Genomic DNA, 22,705 nt, shown 5'->3' with positions numbered 1-22,705 from the left:
TCTTTAAGAAACCAGGGATGTAAAATGGTATTTTGTAGCCAAATGTTCACTTCAAAAAAGTGTCTATGAATTTAAAATATTCAAGTAGAGATATAATTATTTCCAAGACCCACAAAATGATCTCAATCACAAACCTTTATACTGGAGGCCAAATCCCCGTGATGCAGAAAACATTTGTGTCCCAGTCTGGATTGCTTTACGGTGGCACAAGGGCTCGCTGTGTTGCACTGCTGAATCTGGCTGCACAGCCCCTTCACCCCACGGGGAACAACTGCCAACAGCTCCTTGGCAGCTGCGGTTTGTTCCAGTTGTACCGGAGCTGCATGGTTTCCTCAGGCCCTGGGAATGCAGCTGGGAGCTTCCAAAAGTCCCCAATGTCCTTGCCTTGCCTTCCGAGCTCTGGGGACGCAGCTGAGGATCTTCTGCTCTGTGTCTCCAGGGTAATATTTTTATTTTCATTTAAACTGTGAATTTGGAAAAAAGGAATGGTTTAACGGTCCCTTTAGGATCATTGTATTCCTCTGCATTTGGTCCATCTCTGTTCTGCTCCTTCAGGGAGAGAGGCAGAGGAGTAAGGAAGACATAGAACGTCTTTTCAGTAACTGCTTTGTAGACAAATATTCTTTATTGTTTGCATTAGGAAGTTGACTTTGGACATATGTTGGAGCTTGGACAGGAATCTAATGTGATTGACAGTGACAAATGGTGACATGCTATTCAAGGAAAATTAGTATATGTCTGCTATGATGAGTGATAAAGATACTAATGCTCAAACTTATTTCTCCTTTTAAAACATCCTTTATGTTTTAGACATATTCTTTTCAGTGCAGTTGCAGCTGTCAGCACTGACAAGGTTGAATTTACTAATTTGAGTCTTCCACTTGCACTCTGTGAAGAGGCTAAATCCCCTAATGAAAAAGCTTCCTATTTAGACTTTCTTTTTTAATAGTAGTAGTAGTAGTAGTAGTAGTAGTAGTAATAATAATAATAATAATAATAATAATAATGTGGGTTTCTCATCTGAATTTCTGACTTTGATTTGCCCAAGACTGTGGTTAGAATGAGAGAGAAAGAAAGATGAAATGCAACGAAAAATTATATCTAATGTTGAAATGCACATATTTTTTTATAAATCTGGTTGCTGTCAAGTAATTTCTTTCTTATAGCTATTAATTGCTGAAATATTTTGCCTACTTTCTATTTTTTATTCCTTCCTTCCGTATCTGTCTCTCTGTATACTTGTGACAAACAACACATGCCAGTTTTTCTCGAGTATTTTGCATCATAGGTTTGTGTATTGCTGGGTGACTGCGGCACACAAAGGGTTAATTCCAGCTGCAGACTTTTGTATTTCAGGAGTCAAAGAATGATTTATCCACTGCCAGGAGCTGATATGTATCCCATCTGTGGAAATGCATAACTCCAGCAGGTCCTAATGTCCCAGGGCAAACAGGGACCTGGGAATAACAGAAAAACCTGCTGTTAGAAAAACCCCACAGGAGACACGCACTGTCTGCAGGACCACTCTTAGAGATGCAACTATGTCACACACATGGGGACATCCAGGGCAAAAAGGCTGCTTAAAACTGCAAGAAAGGACTAGGATGTATCATCTTCTATTGCCAAAGCCTATTTCCACACTGCTGTTGTGTTTCCAAACAAATAGTGTTTAACTTGGAAGTGGCTTTTGATTGACTGTGCCTATATTCTGAGTGTCTGCTCTCAAAATCCAGACGGACCTCCTGAGATTTTGACTGGAGTTACTTACAAGGGGAATCCTTTGCTAATATGACTATGAGAAGTGCAGTCAAGCCTGAGTGGCTAAGAACACATGGTATATAATGTAACATATCAAGCAGAAGAATAAGCCATTAAATGGAGAAGAAGGTGAGATTTCCCCTTGTTTGTAAAAGCCAGGCTGAGCAAACAGTTTCAAGCATCCCAAAAACAGTTCACATTAGTTAAGGCACTTGCTTGTGAGTTTTACCCCATATTTTTTCCCAGGTACTTGGCATGAAAACATATATTTGTTTTTGTCTTTTCACATCAGACTTTTGTCCAAAATTGGCTTTCTTTTTGTCTGTTCTTGGCAGTGGGCTCAGCTATGATCATATCTGGGGAAAAAAAATGCTGATTTCTATTGAAACTTTTTATAAGAGTAAGGTCTGAAGACAAACTTGAAATGTACGAGTGGAAATTTGGATCTGGGTCTGAAATTTAAAGTTCAGGAACAAGTTAGTTCTTTTTCTACATATATTTGTGTGATATATTTCTGAGTCTTGTTCTTTCAGCATAGAAGCTTAGTTTAAAATAAAATTTTGAAAAAGCAGTCATTTAAAAAAAATAATCCTGTTCTCAAGGAAAAAAGTCATCAGAAATGAAGTCATCTTGCTTTGAAAGAACATTTTTGACCAACCAACACACCAAGCTCACTAGGATATTAGAACAGTTCTCAATCAATATATCTGATAATAGTGGTAATTCATGTTATACCAAAGCCAACTCCCATCTCTACTAATTGGTTGACTACTTTTTATGTTCTGTACACCATCAACCTTGGATTCAGCTTGTCCTGAAGAAAACGACAGTTAAAGTGGACTCTTTGTCATTGCATCTTAAAAGGGGTCAGTTCCAGACACCCTTTCTTCACTATCATGGAAGTTGTGTTATCCGTGAGACAGCTTCTGAGAGATTTACCAGATATGAAAGTAAAGCCACAAGGGTGCTAATAAAAAAATACTCATTAAGAATAGCTAGAATAAAGTAGATTAAAGGAAAAGAAAAAGAGGATCCTATGGAACTGCTAAAGCTCATCCAAATGCAGTCCACCTTTACATGCTGCAATAGATGCCCTCCCTGAACTTAGTTCATAGTAATACTTGGTACAGTTAGAGCAAGAAACACTGGAAAAAAAAAATGCCTCTCCGAAACAAGGGGGCTGCTTTAGCCTGGTTTCCCTCCACTGACCGCTTACTCGGTCAGCTCGCAAGACGACTAAGTAGGATATCTTGTAACATCCTTGTTTTCTGGAAGTAGTTTTATAATGAGTGGGTTTTTCTGGATGTTTGGAATGGTTCATTATTCTGTCACATGCACAGACTGAGGTGACATCGCAGTTTTGCAGTATGGTGTCTAATCAGGAGTATCGTCTATGGTAAAGTGGAATACTCAGTATCGTAGATATTTTCTTTGGTACCTACTGAGTTTCTATCATGTTGCTTTGGAGTAATTTCTTTTTGTGAAACCTAACCTACGAAATGTCCCTTAATGAGCTCAGAGTGTCAAGGTGGTGTGACCCCAGTGTGCTCGTCAGCTGTCCCCAGGCAGAGGCTGATTTGCATTCAGAGCAGCCTGCCTACAGAGACAGGGTTTCTTAACGGTCTGTCAGTTGTTCACAGATCTACTATGGGCTTCAACTTACTGTCTCCTACATATTAAAGAAGAAATTTTTTGAAGTACTATGTATGCAACTCTCTAATTGAAAAATGATGCAGACTGATTTATGAGACTGTTTAAACATATACCAAGCTTTAACCAACACCAGATATGATACCTAGGTCTTGTTTAGTTCTGTACTTTGGGTGTACTTTAGTATATCCAAAATAAGTCTATACTTTGGTCATGTTGATTCCAAAAATCTTGCAACTGTTATTCATGAAATATCAATAACAAATGGAAAACAATTATTTTAGAGTTTTGTAACAGTCCAAGGAAGGTCACAACTACATCTCTGTCTGATCAGGACTTCAAGGGCGTCGGAATATGAATGTGTGCTCCAATTCATAATGAAAAACAAAGGTCTTCTTACCACTGGGACTGAATGAAAATCTCATCTATACGTAACAGTATTCTTAAAAAAATCAAACAAAAAAAAAGGAGTGGAACTGTCAGATTCAGTGGAAAGCAGCTGATGCCTGTCCCAGTTTCCACTGAAACAAATCCAGATCAAACAAATATTATTGTTTTTCTTCATATGCACATCAAAGCTCAGTGACAGACATCACTTTAATCCTATATTTGCTTCTGCATGTGTCTTTACTATTCACTGGATTCAGTACCATCCACCCTCTCCCTAGCATTATCCCTCCATCCTATATTTAGTTCTTATCAGTTTATTACTGGCTGTTTCTGATAACAACATACTCCCAGGATTCATCAGATATATAGGAGTTAAGGTTAAGTTTCCTTTCCTTGACCACGCTGTGCTGCTGAGCATGCACTGAGATACAAAGCCCTTTTCTTTTGCTTGATTTGATATTGTAGGTCTGAACTCTGAGAATTCCTCAGTAATGTGTTAGCAGACAAGCTCAAATATTCTTCTGCATTTTCTTGTTGACTGACGGTTTTACTCAATTCCTCAAATGCTTCCTTGTATCAGTGTGAAAGTCTCTCCTCTCATTACCTAGTAATTCAATGTGATCTATTGTCTTTCTCTATTCCCTTTTTAATAATATCATCAAGGCAACCCAGAAATCAGCTCATAAAATATTCGTGTACTCCTACTTTGATTATATGAACAACACAACTTTTCATCTAAAAGTGGGAGTTTGTATTAGAGTCTGTCAAATAGAACACCTCTGACATTTTCCTAAAATAAAATATTAAAATAATGGCTTTTTTTTAATTATTCATCAGCTAGGTCTCTCACTGAAGTACACATTATCTGGGATCAAGGCACATGGTTACACACAGACATCCATAGCAACATTCAGTACTTCCTTCTCCCCTCTTCCTAAGATTGCTACATTTTTCCTATCCAGGCAAATTAGAGTAAAGAGAACCTCCTTTTTATTCTCTTTAACACAGACTTCTATATCTCAGGAATCTGGTGTGAGAAGGGACACTTAACCTGCTGCCACAACTCCCTCCATCACCACCGAATGTGAGATCTGATCCTGGGACAGTTATAGCCCCCTGGCAGTGGGAAGGGAGTACCTATTGCTAATTTGCACCCAAAGCTTTTTCCATTGTGCCTGAGACCTGATGGGAAGAAAATGAGGAGAAATTGTTTGTGTCCAGGTTTGGATATCGCTTGCAAGAACCAAAATAGTTTTAAATTTTTCAATTTTGTTATTGTTTGAAATATGAACAAGGAGAGAGAAGGGACATTTTACAAAAGGAGATTTCCTATCAAGTTAGACAGAGAAGACTCCCACCAAAATGCATTCTTGGTCAGGTTCAATATATAAGCTAGGTCAGGGAATTAATCTTTATTATGTTGAATGAAGATCTGTGTAGATTTTGTGCTGGTCTTCTGTATAATATGGATTTCACAGATTAACATAGAAGAAACTCCTAAACTTGAGCCAGGCACTAAACTTCAGATTTTAACAAAACTTCTAACCAGCCCTAAACAAAATTTTTAGAATTTCATAGAATCATAGAATGATTTGAGTTGGAAGGGATCTTAAAGATCATCTAGTTCCAACCCCCCTGCCATTAGCAGGGAGACCTTCCACTAGACCATGTTGCCCAAAGCCCCATCCAACCTGACCTTGAACACTTCCAGGGATGGGGCATCCACAACCTCTCTGGGCAACCTGTTCCAGTGCCTCACCACCCTCACAGTAAAGAATTTATTCTTAATATCTCATCTAAATCTTCCCTCTTTCAGCTTAAAGCCATTACCCCTTGTCCTATCACTCCATGCCCTTGTAAACAGTCCCTCTCCGTCTTTCTTGCAGGCCCCCTTTAGGTACTGGTAAGCCGCAATGAGATCTCCCTGGAGTCTTCTCTTCTCCAGGCTGAACAAGCCCAACTCTCTCAGCCTGTCCTCATAGGAGAGGTGCTCCAGCCCTCTGATCATCTTCATGGCCCTCCTCTGGACTTGCTTCAACAGCTCCATGTCCTTTGTATGTTGGGGACCCCAGAGCTGGACACAGTACTCCAGGTGGGGTCTCAGAAGAGCAGAGTAGAGGGGCAGGATCACCTCCCTCGACCTGCTGGTCACACTTCTTTTGATGCAGCCCAGGACACGATTGGCTTTCTGGGCTGCAAGCGCACATTGCTGGCTCATGTTGAGCTTCTCATCAATCAATACCCCCAAGTCCTTCTCCTCAGGGCTGCTTTCAATCCGTTCCTCGCCCAGCCTATAGTTGTGCTTGGGATTGCGCTGACCCACATGCAGGACCTTGCACTTGGCCTTGTTGAACTTCATGAGTCTCGCATGGGCCCACCTCTCCAGCCTGTCAAGGTCCCTCTGGATGGCATCCCTTCCCTCCAGCGTGTCGAGCACACCACGCAGCTTGGTGTCATCGGCAAACTTGCTGAGGCTGCACTTGATCCCACTGTCCATGTCACTGACAAAGATGTTAAACAGCACTAGTCCCAATACCGACCCCTGAGGAACACCACTTGTCACTGGTGTCCACTTGGAAGTCAAGCCATTGACTGCAACTTTCTGAGTGTGAGCCAGTTCCTTATGACGTCCAGCTCCCTTGACTTTGCCCCCTTAAAGGGAGCAACTGTGTAACTTCCAATACAGTTGCCTAGAGCTATACTTGTTGCAAGGTATTTGTGTGTACGGCAGCTTTAGCCTGCTTCCCAGAATGAATGTTTTGCATATGCAAGGGATGCAGAGACTACCAAGCAGTTCTCTTTCTGACCACTGGGCTGATGTTTTGGAAAATTGATTTCCAGTTGGATTTTCTCACTTCCTCTGTTCTTATATTTTGGTTTCAGAATATCAGCCCATGATTGAGGGTAAGCATAAATAACAGCAAAAAAGGAAGGCATGGAGGCGAGAGGGCAGGTGGTAGGACCTGAAATGGAAACAGTGAGGGACAGACAACCATACACATACAATTATACAAACAGATATGCCTGGGTATAGTCCACATTCTCAGGATCTTTCTACATAAAACAAGAACAAGAGTCAGACATGAATATTTTCCTCAGTTCTCTCTTCTTATATACCCAAACCAAGCCTTTATCATTTTATTTCCCTTTGAATGGCAATACAAGTAAAAGCAATCCTGACTTCGCAGTATTGATTAGCTCTGTGCTTGGGGTATTCGGTTGATATCTTTCACATCTCAAGCCAGTAGCACAGTTGTCAAAATACAGATGACCCAAAACATTTAACTGTTCATGTAAAATGGAACTACTCCAGCAAAAGAGAAAAAAGTAATTAAGAAGGACAAAGGCTATGCCTCAGTATCACAGAACCTAGCACCCGGAGCTATTGTAGGCAGCTGTTTTGTTGATGTGAATGTGATTCCACAGAATATTTCAGTATTCATGAAAGGGTATTTTCTGAAGGAATAAGGTTTTGTCTAAAATGTTCTCATCACCCTTAGTGAGGAGGACCTTCTGAAGGACAGAGTAAGGGAGCAAATGGAGGTTTAGGAGGATGATCAGAAAAACACTGACTACTGAGCATCAAGTTATCAAAACTTGTCAGTGCAAAAGATTTGGTCAGTAGAGTTGAAGAAGAAAGGGGATGGAGTACTGATTGTAAGCTTTGTCTAGAAAGGCTAACATTTTTGGATACGTGGCAGGTTTGAATTGTTAGAGTAGAGGGAAAAGAAAAATCCTGGTGGTGACTGTAAACTGTTCAGTGAGCATTCACTTCTGCATCTTGTGCACTGGGTAATCAGATTCCTTTCGTTATACTTTGCCACAAAGCCAGGTGCTTATATCTCCTGGAGGGGGAAGATGAGAAGTGCAAATGCCAGCCCATGTAGGAGAGATGAGCTGACTATAGGTTCCCTAGTAAGAACTGTTTAAGGTAGTTTCTGATTTCATGTGACGATGACATTTATGTAGTGGTATGCTGGCTCGAGGGAACATTTTTGCTAATTTCATTGTCAAGCTCTTGCCCACATACATAATTCCACAGTTGTGAAATTGCAAGCAATGCAATGAAAATATTGAGCAGGTTTTGAAACTGACATTCCTATTTGAATTGTTAATATTTTTGTTCCTCTAAATTGTTTTAAAAGTCTATTTGTTTTCAGTTTTATAAAACCCTTGTTTAAAATCACAGATTTTTTGAATTGTTTAATTGTTTCCATGAATTCAACCTAGAAAAAAATCTGATCTGTTTAACATTTTTGCATATTACCTTCATGCAGCTAGAGTATTTAAACTATGACTATTTACATTTTTAACAGTGTTCTGTAATACCTAGATGTACTTCACAGGTATGTGTGTGATAATTGCAGCAAATCAGAAAAGTCACAAAAAAATCCAAATTGAAGAAGTTACCAATTTCATAGGTTTAAAGTGGAGCCTTAATTGGCTCTGAACTGTGACTAAGAACCAAAGTGGAGAAAATCACCTAAATTTACCCTCCCCCTTAGTCAGCAGTAAGCTTCATAGGACCCTCCCCAAACCAAATAAGGCCAGGAAGAATGCGCTAAGCACTGAGTGTGCTAAGAATAAAGTTGAGCTGGGATGGATAAGGTTACTTTGAACTCTATATTTCATGTTTCCTGACATACCCCCCAAAGAACTGCAATTATGCTAGTGAGGCTGCAGGAGCGTTAAACAGTTCTTTCCCAGTTCTTTTTCTTTTTGCTGCCTTTCCATGCACTCCTGACCTGTTTAGAGCTGGACCTTTTTACTTTTTTATTTGTTGTGTGCACGGTTCTTAGGATATTAGAAAAAACATGCTGAAGATTCACTGTGAGGCATGGCTATTTTTATTAGAAGCTGATACTTTAGACTGAGCTTTAAGTGTTGCTTCTGGAAGGCCATAGGTTGCTCTGGGAAGGCAGGAGTCTGCAGAGGAAACAGAAAGTTCAGAGGGGTGCAAAAGAAGAAGGAACAGAATTAGCAAAAGCAGAGGACCTCCCTCCTTCTCATTCTGCAGCTCCTGCTAGAGCCAGCGACCCAGAAGTATTATCTAAGCTGCCACAGTAGATCTTGACCTTTGTAACAGAGTATCTCTTACCATCATCATCATGGCCGAGATTACAGCAGAAGGTAACTATTTTCAAATATAATTAACCAAAAGTGATATGTACTTTGACAGTGTAATTGAGCTAGCATGTCAACAGGATTTATTGCTCTTAACAAACAATGCTTTCACTCCGGGATCATTTCATTTTGTTTATTGCATTGTTTTCTACTTTTCTTTCTTGTTTTTTCTTTTTTCCTTTTTACTCTTGTAGCCTGAGTTTTTACCAGTTACTGAAGCTGGATCGCTATACACCTCTAAAAATAGCGTTAGTCTCATTTGCAGAACACTCCTTAGGCAGCTCCATTAGCGTGATACAAGAAGGGGAACATCTGAATGTCAGGTGGTTCCACCCTCAAGCCTTTGCTCAGGTAAAGCTTTGGTAGTTCCTTGTAATCAAAGATTTTCCGGAGACAGAACAGCTTAGTTTGGTGGCCCTGATTTTTCCATAAGGAGTACAGAGTATTTGTGAACTGTACACGAAGTTACTGAAGGGTAAAAGCTATCACCTCTGCAATTCTTATTCAGGTAAACTTCTAAAGGAGTCAGTGAAAGTTGTGCTGAAATAAGTATGCAGAGCTAGGTCTGCAAGAATAAAAGGCAATTGTATTAACCAATAAATACATATTAAAAAATATGAATATTTCATCTACTTTAATATTTCTTGACCATTCATATTTAAATAACATTTTAGATGCATAACAATATTGTATGAACTGCAGTCAGACAGGGGATATATTTAAAATGCAACCTTCTTTAAATTTAAGACTGAATATTTTAGTCAAATTTCATTCCAAACTTTTTTTTCCAGTGTGAATTACTCCATTGTTTATCTGAATTTAATAATGACAATAATAATAAAAAAAATGCTTTTAAACAGTCTTCTGAAAGTTATTTTTATTCTACTTGTCAAGGTTATGTGGTGTTTCAATGTATGAAAGTTGTACTTTTCATTTTCCATTTTTCATTGTTAATATTTGTAAGAGGATCTACGTTAGGCACTAGTAGAGAGTGAGCCCGTTGTCTTCTAAAGGATTGATGCTAGGACTATGTCAAATTATACAATCCTTGCCTGATGTCTGGTTAGCCACAGCAAGGAGACAGTGTGCGCATGATTTTTTAATCAGCGGTTGGATGGATCTATAATTTGCTTCTGGCAGCAAATACTGCCAAAACAGGTGGTTCAGCCTGACAGCCCTAACCCAAATGCTAGCACTAGTTTATTTGGATATTCTTAACCAGGTTTGTTGGAAACATTGGTTATTTTGTAGCTGCTGTCAGGGAAATCTGTGAAATTATATTTGGCTTCCAAAATGTGTGCATTAATACCATCAGTGTCAGAGAAGCAGCATGAAAGTACCTCTTGCAAGGTTCCCCAAGGTAAAAAAAAAAAAAAAAAAAATTAGGAAGATTTTTAGTCCAAAATTAATAGCAAAAATAGAAGACTTTCAATCAATCTGGAAGTGACTTTTCAGTCATTTAGGTTACTAAAGAAAGAAAAGACCCTAAAATAAAATAAAAATAAAATGAAGAGTCTGAAAATGTTTTTATATTGCTTTTATAGTGTTTTTACAAATATTCCTTAACTGTAACAGTGTGTGTCTGTCTTCTGTGTTTTTTCTGTGCAAAGCAATAAACTTTACGCAATAAGGGCCATCAGCTCCGCAGTAACCTGACCTCCAGCATGACAGGTAAATAAGCCATATAACTAGTTTAGTTTGGTTTAGGTTTTGTTTTGTTTTGTTGTTTTGTTTTCTTATATTTAGAATGGACTTATGTTGATTGGCTGACTTTTAAACTCTGGATCCACGAGATGGAAATTTTACTGATGGTAGAAAACTAAGAATTCAGCCTGGGGCTAATGTTTCACCGCAGTTTATTTTCCTCTGGGGCTACTGCTGGCACTCACAAGGCAGTCTGAAAGTTCAGATCTGAACTTCGGCAACATAGTTTAGATAAATAAAAACCAGTTAAAATACCTCTTCTTTCACACAATTCCTTTTTGATTTTATTTTGTTTCATACTACATCCCAGCCCATGATTTGCTGGGGTCTTTGTGACTTTATTAGGATTAAAGTACTTGCTCCTTGCGGTAGATATTCTGTACTCGATTTTGCACTGTCAGCCACACCTTAGCTAGACTGTCAGGCTCCTTGCCTTTTGGGGTACCGTGCCGACACGTCAGAGAGCATGGCACAACAGCGACGCCAACGCCGCCGTGACCGGCGTGGCTGCTGGTTTAGAGAGACAGTCCAGCCCTGGCAGACTGGTACTGTTGGTGCACAACTCAAGGTAATCTTCTTCTGATAGCCCACATCAATACCACCGTCTATTCAGAGACAGATGCACGGGGCCGATGGGGTGCTCTTTCAGGTCAACGTCATGACAATGACAATGACACTAAGTAGCTTTAAAATGTAGCCACCAGGTAATGACCCTGGGCTGTCTACTTGCATTGCAAGCCACACGTGCTGCCTGTTCATTTCCACAGCTACGAATTGTTAGTTGTGGAATACTGGTGAAGTGTGCCCGGTGAAAGACAAAAGGAGATCTCTGAAGACGGCAATTTATAAATGTCCTTAGAAAGTTGGCAGGACCTAGGTCTCCTGCTGGTAAATATTTAGGAAAAGATTCCAAAGGATTATCTTCAGCATCCTCATATTACATGTAATTGGAATCGCAGAAATGTACTATTAAAATGTGGAAGTCTGTAAAACTGTATACAAAAAAAAAATCTCAGTACTATGTCTTCACAGCACTCTCAGGATATTATTATTGTTGTTGTTGTTGTGGTTATTACATTTCAGCTGTTACTGAATATTCTGAAATGGCCGGGGACTTCACTGTGATCCATTTAAGAGCTTGCCTAGAAAGCCACGGGTATCTAACTATGCTACTCTGCTGCGTTTATGAACACAGGGATTGGACTGGACTCAATGGCAGGCCTAGTTAGATTTGCCACCGCTGAAATACGGATACGAAAAGCCTGGCACCTCTGAAATACGGCTTCTACCAATGTACAGCTTAATCTGTGTGTGCACAAGAGCTCCAGCAGCAGCCCTGTCCTTTCTAGTCCCATCTACCGCAGGTCAGGGTGCAAGGGTGATGGCTGTCCCCTGGCACTTTGTCCTCCCACGTAGGGACGGATGAACAGAGACTGGGCTCTGCCTGCTGCAATGCACGGGAGACTGTGCGCTGATCTAATCTGGGGAGCTGAGGAGAGGAGAAAGACAAGGTTTCTGTGCCAGCTGTTTGTCTGCCACAACTTATTTCCCCAGCGGAGCAAGAGAGAAGCAGGAGTCAAACAGAACTGTGACAATGAGTCACAGTTTGGTCCTTATTTTGCTGCTGAGAGCTGTGCAACCACAGGTTTCCTCCGCCTCGGAGCAGGCTGCCAGGGGACAGGCTAGCCCCAGGGCCACGCACAGCTTGTCAGTGACAAAATCAAGATTATCTTCTGGATTTCAGTCCTTTTCTCAGGCTATTTGATAACTATGAAAAGTTTTAAGATGTAAACCATTTCAAAAGGCAGATTTAACAAGATCTGTGTGCTTGAAGATTAATATACATTAATCTGATAATGTACGAGAAATAACACACAAGAGCCAGAGGGCAAAATCATAACGGCTTCACGGGTGCGATGGCCAGAAGCTAACAGCAGTCTCCACTCGGCAAGGAGTTTAGTAAAGTCACGGTACAGGCAAGAGGGAGACAGCTACTTCTCATGGTGATTCATGAGTTGCTGCTAGAGGTGCTAGTTGTGCTGGCTGCAAAAGGAGCCTAGACGAATAAATTAGATTACATGAGTCATTTCGATGGCTAAAGACATGTGAGATGTTTCCTAGCCTTCAGTTAGACTGCTGTTTAAGCACTGAGTTAGGAAGTTTCTGTAGAATTTGCAACAAGCATATTTGCAAAATGAAAAGGTGTCTTCTTTTTCTGGCTTTCAGTGTTGATGAGGAAGCAGATAGTATACCTTTTGCAGCAGGGTAAGGAAAATGCAACAATTTTGGCAATGATTTTTTGAAGGAATGAGTCTGCTCTTGTTCAGAAGTACCAGGTAAAGTTAACAGCCTAATTACCTGTAGAGACAAAAACTCAGAAAACCCAGGACTGCCTGTAAAAAAAGGTAAGTCTTTAGGGGGAACAGAAGCTCCGAATTCTCACTGAAATTCCTTAAAACTTGGATTCTCCTGTGCCTGTGGGCCCAGACAACTGAGCTGGTTAGTTTGGCTGCAGCCTGGGCGCTTTCTCATAGCCTCGCAAGGCAAGCAAGTGCGAGGCCAGATTTGTTAGCTTAAGTTTTAGGTTTAATAATTTGTGGGCAATGTTGCTCGCAGCTGGTACGGTATCTACGCATGTTCAGTTGGTAGAGAGAAACTCTAACATGTCGTTACCTTAGGTAGCCCCTTAGAAAGTCAGCTGGCTATGAACAGCAGGAAGCCTTAAAACCTATAAACCAGAGGTTTAAGCTAATGCATTTTGTTGCTAAAAGTGTGTGTGTGTGCAGTTAACTCGTGTTTACTTGTGTGCAAACAGCTGGACTGTAGGTTTGATCATTTGTTCACTTTTTTTAGAAGAACCTTATGCTCATAAGTATTTGGAACATATTTTAAGGTTACTTATATAATGAGAAATATGCTTTAAAGCCTAGTGACATTTTCAAGTTATTGGGGTGATCAGGTCCCACTGATTTAAAAATGAAATCTGCACAACTACTTAGATTCTCAAAAGTCCCAATCTGCAACTTCAGGTACCTAATTCTTGAAAAAAACCTAGTCTATAAATATTTTGAGTACTTTTACTTATTGTCTATGGTGTAAACACTGAGTAAGAGATGAATTCATGCTGTTTTTACTGCTTTTCTCTGGAAAGCAAAAACTGGTTTAGTTTAAAACACGTTTCATTATGCAGCTCTGGCTTCAGTCCAGGACACACTGAGGACAGAGAAACCAGAGTTGCCCTCTTTGAGGCAGGTCAGCTGCTTACAGAAACGGAGAAGCTTTCCTTTTATTTCTGATGTTAATATTGGCTGGTTTCTGCTCTGTTTAAGCAGATTGAACTAGTGGGCAGTGCTCATTTTATCAGCTTAAACCAAATTTAAAGCAGTAGAGGGCGGATTGCTTTAAATCAAAATGATTGAAAAACCTTTTAAATCACCAATTTTAATCATAATTTAAATCAGCAAGCAAGAAACCTGGATTTCATAACAGCAATTTTAATGGTTTTTTTGGCATATGTCTATCATTCTTTTTCCCAAAAGAATGCAAGAGAGACACAGATTCATGTTGGCTGATTACTAACATGGTGACTGGATACAGCCTTTCTCACTAAATTTATATCTTTCACTCTTAGAGAGGAAGATAACCTAAATTTCTGTCTATTAAACAATTCTATAGTTCAGGAGCTGTTTATCCAGATTCTTAATCTTTTTTTTTTTTTTTATCATAGAGAATGGTAAATGATGCATTTCTTTTTTACAAGGTGATGCATTTCTTTTTTACAAGGTAATGATTTCATTTTTACTTGTGATTTCTGTCAAGCTTCATTAGGATAGAAATTGGAATTCAATTAAAATGGTACAAACCCAGTATTTTAAAATTGTTTATTTGTGTATTGTAAATGTACTGGGTATATAGGAAAAGTAAATTTTAAATAGAACCTGTTTTGATAAGCTAAGTGATTTATTAAACAAATATAACACTATTTGTAATTTAGTTTCTGGCCACTGCATCCTACAATAATATATAACTGATAGAGTTCATTTTCTTTCATGTAATGTTTATTCAAAGGTTAGAGAAAGAAAACGTATTTTCTACTTTAAAAAAAAAAAACTTGATTGCTTCTCAACATAGAATAAGAAAATAATTAAGTTTAAATAGTAAAATAAATTTAAATTGAGAAAATATTCTTTGTATTTGCAGACAGGTTATACTCTTAAAAATAGGCACGCTTAATTTAATTCCGTCTGCTTAGCCAGTGATTTCCAACAGCTCAGTGATTTCTTTAACTTCACAACTGTAGTGGCTTGATTGTATATTTTTGTTTAAATAAAAGTGATTTTAATAAGTAGTAGTGTAAAAGTGTAGTCTTTAGCACAGGTTTTCTTAATTTCATATTTAATTTTTAAAAGCATTTAAAGAAAACTTAAGTTTGTGATTCAGAAAGCACCAACAATTCCAGTTATGGTCAAAGAGAACTTTACTGAGAAGCACAAGCTTAGCATCCTTACTGCTTTACATTGTCAGATCAGAGTGGTAACCGGGAACATGAAGTAGATAAGCAAATCTGAACTGTAAAGTCACTGCATCTAAAGACTTCACTTAAAGCTCTGCTTCTTACCCACATGATCCCACTGTCATGCTCTCTTGTCAGCTTTAAAGATTTCAGCTGGAAATTATGATTATTTTATATTTTAGTCTTAGCCCTGTGTCTTTATGTAAATCTTGCTTTGGTGCGTTGAGACATGACCATTCAGAATGTAGATTCCTAAGTGGGATTGTGTTTAAGCACTATGTGGTCAAAAGGGACCAGCAAGATTTAGCTTCTAGTTTTATTCCTAATATATGCCTACAGTATAATTGATTTATGTAAGTAAATTTATTTATTTCAGGAATTATGAAGCAAGTACATGGCTACCAAATATTTAACAGTAGAGACAGAGACACCAATAGGTAGCAGCAGAGATACCAGCTGACGCTGCCAACTCGTCCTGTCCCACATTCTGTCCTTTTCTTCGTAGCTTCTGCTACTTTTTTTTGCTCTTTACGGTTTTCCTTTTTCTCTTTGTCTTCTCCTCACTTTTCCGAGACCTGATAGAAAATACTGCAGGTAATATGCAGGAGATGTAACTCTGGTCCCTTTTCTTTTTCATGTATGCAAAACATAATCAGAACAACATGGTAATGCACACAGTTAGCAGCTACATTATTCTTTAGACTCATTAGATTTTGAGGAAAAGGGCTGAGCTAACAAAACAGATTATGTAATGCACAAGAGGCTAAACAAAAAAGCTGCAGAAGATATTGTTTGGGTTTTTTTTTCATCCCAAAATGTCTCATATCCTAGAACTGACCTATATTACAATTTCAGTCAAATCAGTTCAGTTGCTCAAAATCATGGCCAGTGGTGGGTTTCGCCCTTAGAAATCAGAATGAAAAAACTGTGGCTTTAAGTCCTGAATAAGCCTCACTTGAATCCCGTGGCTGATTTGGGCTTTTTTTAGAATCAGTCCTGCAGCACAGTATGAACTTGTCTCTGGCCTAAAAGTTCTGCTTGGTGCCATGCAAAGGCATTTACCATAAGAAAGGAAAATATAAAATGCCAGGCAGAGAAAAACTTTCTCACTGGAGAAGTCTCCTCTTTCTATCTTCAAAGATAGTTTTAAAAAATCCTTTACAAATATGTAATGAGTAAAGACCTGCTAGTCCCTGTATATGCTTATGTTCTCACAACTTCAAAAGTATCTCTGTACCTTTGCCTGGAGTCAAATTGTCAAAGGCACAATGAATCTAAGCCTTTGTAGCCTCCTTTGGTATGCAAATGAACTCAATTTTTTCCTATATTCCATTATGTAGATTTAAGTTGTGGTTCTCTATGCATGTCAGGAAGGCTAAATCTTGTTTCAATCTTCGCTAAGAGGTTATTCACGATAGACACAATTACCATAAATATAGTTTTCTGGTAACTATTTCACTGTTTTTAGAGCCATAATTTAATACATCTATTCAAATGTTGAGATCCTCATTTTGCTTTGACCTTTTCCTCCTATAACAGGTAGGACCCTAATTTTGACTTCAGGTCTATCTATGGAATTCCTACTGAAGACAGCTGAATTGGTGCATGAGCATATATGATGCAGGATACAATTTAAACCCCAAAGAGGCAATATCACATGTATATGATACAGTTCAGAGTATATACATTTCATAGTTTTATAATCCCAATATTTAAACTGTAATTGTAACATGAATTTAGTATAATTTCAATTGCTTTTCTTTTTTTTAAGGGAAAATTTTAAGCCCTCTTCTTCCTAGAGATTTTGTTGCATCACCATTCATGATAGGATTAAAAAATGTGAGCATTTCACAAGGAGATATCCAAAGTTAGACTCACCCCTTTAAATATTTACTGTTGTTTTGATTTGCTTTGGTTGGGTTTATTACCAGGAGTATTATTATAACACTAGCTATAGCAAAAGATCCGTGATAGAGGTTGAGCGTGACCCCTGTCTGCCTGGGACAGCTACACGACTAGGTGGCTGACTACATCCTATCACTTGGAGCAGAACCACTACATGCTCTGCCCTTTCATTTGTGTCACAGCCTGTAAAGTCGATGAAGATGTTAGTTTGGTAGTAGAGAGTGAATTCTGAGAATACAAGGTTTTCCCTGCTTCAAAAAAAAGAAGGGCTCAAAAAGCTGCCTTTTTTATTCCCTTCATTTTTTTAATCTGTAAATACATTTGATAAAGTTATCGCTTTAATAAGAGGCATGTGAACTCAGAACTAAATACAAGCATTTTTTTCACAGCAAGAGTAGCACTGTTAACAGACACTCAAGCAGAATTAATCCACATGAGATACATTTATCCTAAAATGAATCTCTTGTTCTAGACATCAGAATTTTGTATTGATTACATAAAAGCCACCTGAAACGCTCTGGAGAATGTAACACTTTTCGGTTAATAAACCAGATGAAGTGACGAATTTCCAGATCAGTAGCAGCCAAAACTCTTCTTTCCCAACCTACTCTCTCTCTTCCTTCCTCTTCCAGAGACAAGCGCAGCAGGGCCCTCTGCCCAGAGGCACACCTCCATGCCTATTCCCTGCGTGCATCTCGAGTGAGAAATCCATAGATTTTGTAATATAATTGGTTATATTTTGCCCGCAAGTTGCTATTGAACTAGAGGTTTCCAGTGATTCGCTGTTTTCTTTCAGTGATTTATACAGAGCACATGTAAGAAAGATCCCAAGGGAAACTTTGCTAGGTGGCTCTTACTCTGCAAAGAAGGGACCTTAGTAACTGTGGAAATTAGGGAGAAAACAGCTACAAATATGTGAGAATGCAATTTCAGGAAAGCCTTTTTGCTTTGCAAGACTAGCTACAAATATTGATGAGGCTTCAGCACACGCTTAAAGTTAAAATTAAAAGTGAATTAAATGTGCATATGCAGATATTAGTGTATTGGGGGGAGGGGCAATGTGCAATTTTGCCTGAGTTAATGAATTAAGATAATTTCAACTATACATGCAAAACAATGAAGAGGGCTAGGTTTTTGTCTTAAAAACTAATTAGTGGGAAGTTTCTTTTAAAAATACATTTGCCATTGTTTCATTTGTCACCCAGTATAGGCTAATGTTTTTCACACTGTGAAATGCTAAATGCAGTTTCACAAAAGAGATACAAATGACTAAATTAGCTTTACAATATGGTTCTTATCCACTCTTCAGTGTGTCGTGCTAAGTATAGAAAAACAGAAATAGTGCTGCTTCTGCAGAGGCTGACAGAACTATAAAGTCACATTTGATCCATTTTTTTTAATTATTATTTACTACCGTAGTGCCTAGAGCTCAGGACTGCATTGGACTAATCACTTCATGTAGTAAGAAAGTCTCTGCACTAGAATCTTACAATAATTTTAACTTGTAGAGATTCTTTGATTTCCTTAATATTTTAGATAATAGAGTCCTCTTGGTAATAACTTTAAGCTTTAATGTTCTAGTAATGTAAATATTAAACTATACAACTCTCCAAAAGTTAACATTGAAATTCTTGAGAATATTTTTAGTGCTTAACTGTGCTATTTAGGTACATAAATCATGCATTACTTTTTCTGCTTTCTGACTGTTTTGGGGTTTTTGGTTGTTGGTTTTGTTTTTTTTTTTTTAAATGAGTAACCCAATCAAGAAGAAAAGAGATTACTCCACTCTCCACTCTGCTGGAGACAGCCAGATCTGGTGGGCTTCAGGACCTATGAGCTTCCTCACTGCCTCCAACCAGAGCCTTTTGCAGTGGGACACCTCTCCTCCCAGTGCTAGATGGCTGTGGTGGTCCCACATCCCCAGGTTCAGGGAGAAGAGCAGCTGAGCCGGTGCTCCCCTTAGGCACAGACTTCTCCAACCCACCTTCATTCCTCCCTTTCCTCACCTTTGGTCTTCCCGCTAATCATCCCATCTATTACCTTCTTAGTCTGCTGTCTCGAATCACCACTACTCCAAGCAATAGTGCTTCTCGCTGCTCGTACTTAGAGTGATTTTGAGTCTATCCTCGAGTCTCAGAAATCTTCATGTTCTGAAAGAATTTTTCACCATAGCAGAAATTGTTCTTCAAATAAATGTTCATCTTTAATGAGTTTTAACAATAAGGCTTCAGATCCAGGAATATAGGTGCCTACATTTAAAACTAGACAGGTATCTTTGCAGGTCTAAGGCCCAAGATTTCTTTCATAATGTGATCTTTCCTTAAATATTGCAAACATTATGCAATATTTCAACTAACCCATGTCCATTCTTCTTTCTGTGGCCCTGAGCCACTCTAAGAGATGTTGAATGCAAGATAAAGTTTACTTACAAACATCATCAAGTTGTAACTATTGATTCCCTGTACCTGCAGACTCAGCCACTTTCCCCTTTATTCTTTCATTAAGCTGGTTAAATTTTCCTGGCATTTCTCAAATGTGAACACAATTTTAACTTCCAGATGCTCCTTCTTTCCCTGAAAATTCCCAGGTAGACAGATATGGATTACATCTTCTCTTGAAAATAGATGTACATCAGTTGCATTGGAGGAATTCCAGTGTCGACCATATCCCACTGGAGGAGGCAGCTGTTTTCCAGATGAAATTGTTTAACTAGTAACAAAAACACCTTATAATGCTATTATGTGTCTGTTTTCTAGCCCAGCAATCTCATTTTCAGCCAATTCAATGATATAAAACTGGGAAGAGTGGCTGACACACCAGAAGGCTGTGCTGCCACTCAGTGAGATCTTGACAGACTAGAGAACTGGGTGAAGAGGAACATAATGAAATTCCACAAGGGCAAGTGTAGAGTCCTGCACTTAGGGAGGAATAACCCCAGGCACCAGTACAGTTTAGGGGTTGACCTGCTGGGAAGCAGCACTGCAGAGAAGGACCTGGGAGTCCTGGTGGACAACAAGTTACCCATGAACCAGCAGTGTGCCCTCGTGGCCAAGAAGGCCAATAGTATCCTGGGGTGCATTAAGAAGAGCGTGGCCAGCAGGTCAAGGGAGGTTGTCATCCCCCTCTATTCTGCCCTGGTGAGGCCACATCTGGAGTCCTGTGTCCAGTTCTGGGCTCCCCAGTTCAAGAAAGACCGGGGGACTACTGGAGAGCATCCAGTGGAGGGCTACGAGGATGATGAGGGGACTGGAGCATCTCTCATATGAGGAAAGGCTGACAGAGCTGCGTCTGTTTAGTCTGGAGAAGAGAAGACTGAGAGGGGATCTGATCAAAGCTTATAAATATCTAAAGGGCGGGTGTCAAGAGGATGGGGCCAGACTCTTTTCAGTGGTGCCCAGTGACAGGACAAGGGGCAACGGGCACAAACTGGAACACAGGAAGTTCCATCTGAACATGAGGAAAAACTTCTTCACTGTGAGTGTGACCGAGCACTGGAACAGGCTGCCCAGAGAGGTTGTGGAGTCTCCTGCTCTGGAGATATTCAAAACCTGGCTGGACACAATTCTATGCAATCTGCTCTGGGTGATCCTGCTCTAGCAGGGGGGTTGGACTAGATGATCTCCAGAGGTCCCTTCCAACCCCTACCATTCTGTGATTCTATGATTCTGTAACTCCACCTCTCCTTGTTTTCCTATGTTTATGTGAATAAGCAGGAAAGGAGACGTTTCCTCTTGTGCTGTAGGATGTCTGCAAAAAATTGTGCAGAAGTCTGAATTCCTGGTCATGTCGGCACATAACAAATGGCTATGATTAGTACTAGGTCCTTGTGTTAGAATTAGAAAGGAACAGTGAAATACAGCTTGTATTAGTAAGTACCTAGAAAATTTCCTAGATGTTCCCATGCTGCACTACTCATTTTCTCAGATACCTGGTGAACAGCCTGTTGTTCACTATATAACATGGAGATCAATCTCTAATCCAAAAAAACCCCCAACCAACCAACAAAACAAAACAAAACCGAACAAAATCAAACCCCACACAGATACTTTTCTTTTTTGCACAAGAATAGGTGTTAAAACAAACAAAAATGTGTAAAGTGTGCTAAAAAAATGGAGTATTTCCAAAAGTCTGTGAAGTTCTGGTTGTATGCCATGTTCCTCTTTCTCCTCTCAGTTCTCATCTTTGAATGTAAGTGATACCAAAGGTGCGTGCATTGTCTTTTAGAGTGTGCTTTATTTGAGTAAATATAAGTTAAACATGAGATACCACATTAATGCACTTTAAAATAGAATATTCTGTGTATTCTCCAGAAAGAGAAATGGAGGTTTTGAAATCTTGAGGCTTAGTGCACTTCATGAAGAACTGTGTTTTAAGTCTGTGATTTTGCAGAATCACATTGTAAACTTCAGAAACTTCATCATACTTTTGAAAGTATATTTTATTATAATACTTCTCAGTAGTTTCCTCACTAAAACAACTTTTGTCAGCTGTCCCTAAGAAATATACAAGTGAAAACAACCTTCCCATAAATTCACTGGTTCAAGTTGGTGTGAATGAAAACTCAACTAATGTTTTCATTTTTTACGGATACATTTTCTACATTTCTTGAAGAGATCATTACGTCTTTTTCTCTACTCAGTCCTATTTTTATTCCACTTTTTGCATTTACTGTAAATTCTTTTATATTTGTGGACTCATTGAATATGCCAAGTCAATACCTTTGATATCACTATTGTTGCTATTACTACTAAAACAATCCTTGTTATCTTTAAGTTTTTATTGAGAATTATTTCACTTTGTCTAACTGAATAATTCTTAGTCTTCAAAAAGCAGATGCACTTACTTAGGTCTTTAATGAAAGTTGCCTACATGAAGTTTGCTAAATCTTTGAATTTGGTTTTGGAAAAGGTTCTCTTGTTTTCAGCTACAGTCAGGACTTCATATCTATATTTGCTTTCAATCTTTCCTCTTCTTTTATGCCTTTCATTCTTTTAATTGGAAGAATCAAACTTTTCTGCTACATTAAATGTAGAAATATTACCTTTTATTCTCACAGTGATTGGAGAGAATATTTTCAATGGTTTTGAATAAAGCTACTATAGTAATGTCTCATCAGCTGAAAAAGAAGAGCACATATTCTATGTGAAAAAGCATATATTTTTAGTCCTTTATTATCAGTTAGTAAGTTGCTGATTTACTTTTGATTGCAGAAACATTTCTTTTGTTTTGTGTTTCCAACTTGCTTAGATGCTAGGGCAATGAACTGGGAAGATAAGGAAATCATAAATTATTTTATTCTTCATTGATTTTATAACTAGCATTTCATGAACACTTTTTTGGGCATAGATATGAATAATGTGACCTTCCCAAAACACGGACTATTAATTTTCCACAGATCTCTTTTACAAATACCATTTTCATGGCTTGTGCGCTTCTGAAGGTATCATCTGAATTTATTCTGTGTAAAAGTTACCTGCCCAAATTTCCAAAATAAGAATCTGCAAGTGCTTCAGCACTCTAACTCTTTTTATTCCATACTTCTTTCTGCAGAGAAGTAGCTCCTGACTAAAGGTAACGTGAATTGACTTATCAGCTAGCAAAGAACTACACTGTGCATGATCAAATCCTGACAATATTTTCCATGACAAGCACATCTTACAC

The 22,705-nt window shown here is 38.8% G+C and overlaps 1 protein-coding gene across 22 annotated transcripts in view; it reads left to right on the top strand.

Annotated features, from left to right (window-relative positions):
* The first annotated feature begins 305 nt into the window (after window positions 1–305).
* TRDN (triadin) overlaps window positions 306–22,705 on the top strand; it is a 246,075-nt gene continuing 223,675 nt past the window's right edge. For 8 of the 22 annotated variants that reach the window (XM_054820908.1, XM_054820916.1, XM_054820914.1 and 5 more), the window contains exon 1: window positions 8,420–8,928. In XM_054820908.1, the coding sequence (XP_054676883.1) occupies window positions 8,907–8,928 (22 nt within the window). In that variant the 5' untranslated portion in view covers window positions 8,420–8,906. Of the gene's footprint in view, window positions 441–8,410; window positions 8,929–10,532; window positions 10,594–22,705 lie in introns of those variants that run through there. The other 14 variants (XM_054820912.1, XM_054820897.1, XM_054820907.1 and 11 more) reach the window with 7 other exon arrangements.

This window comes from Grus americana, chromosome 3, assembly GCF_028858705.1.
Source record: "Grus americana isolate bGruAme1 chromosome 3, bGruAme1.mat, whole genome shotgun sequence".
In the NCBI taxonomy this organism is placed as follows: domain Eukaryota; kingdom Metazoa; phylum Chordata; class Aves; order Gruiformes; family Gruidae; genus Grus; species Grus americana.
This window is presented reverse-complemented; position numbering and strand designations above follow the sequence as displayed.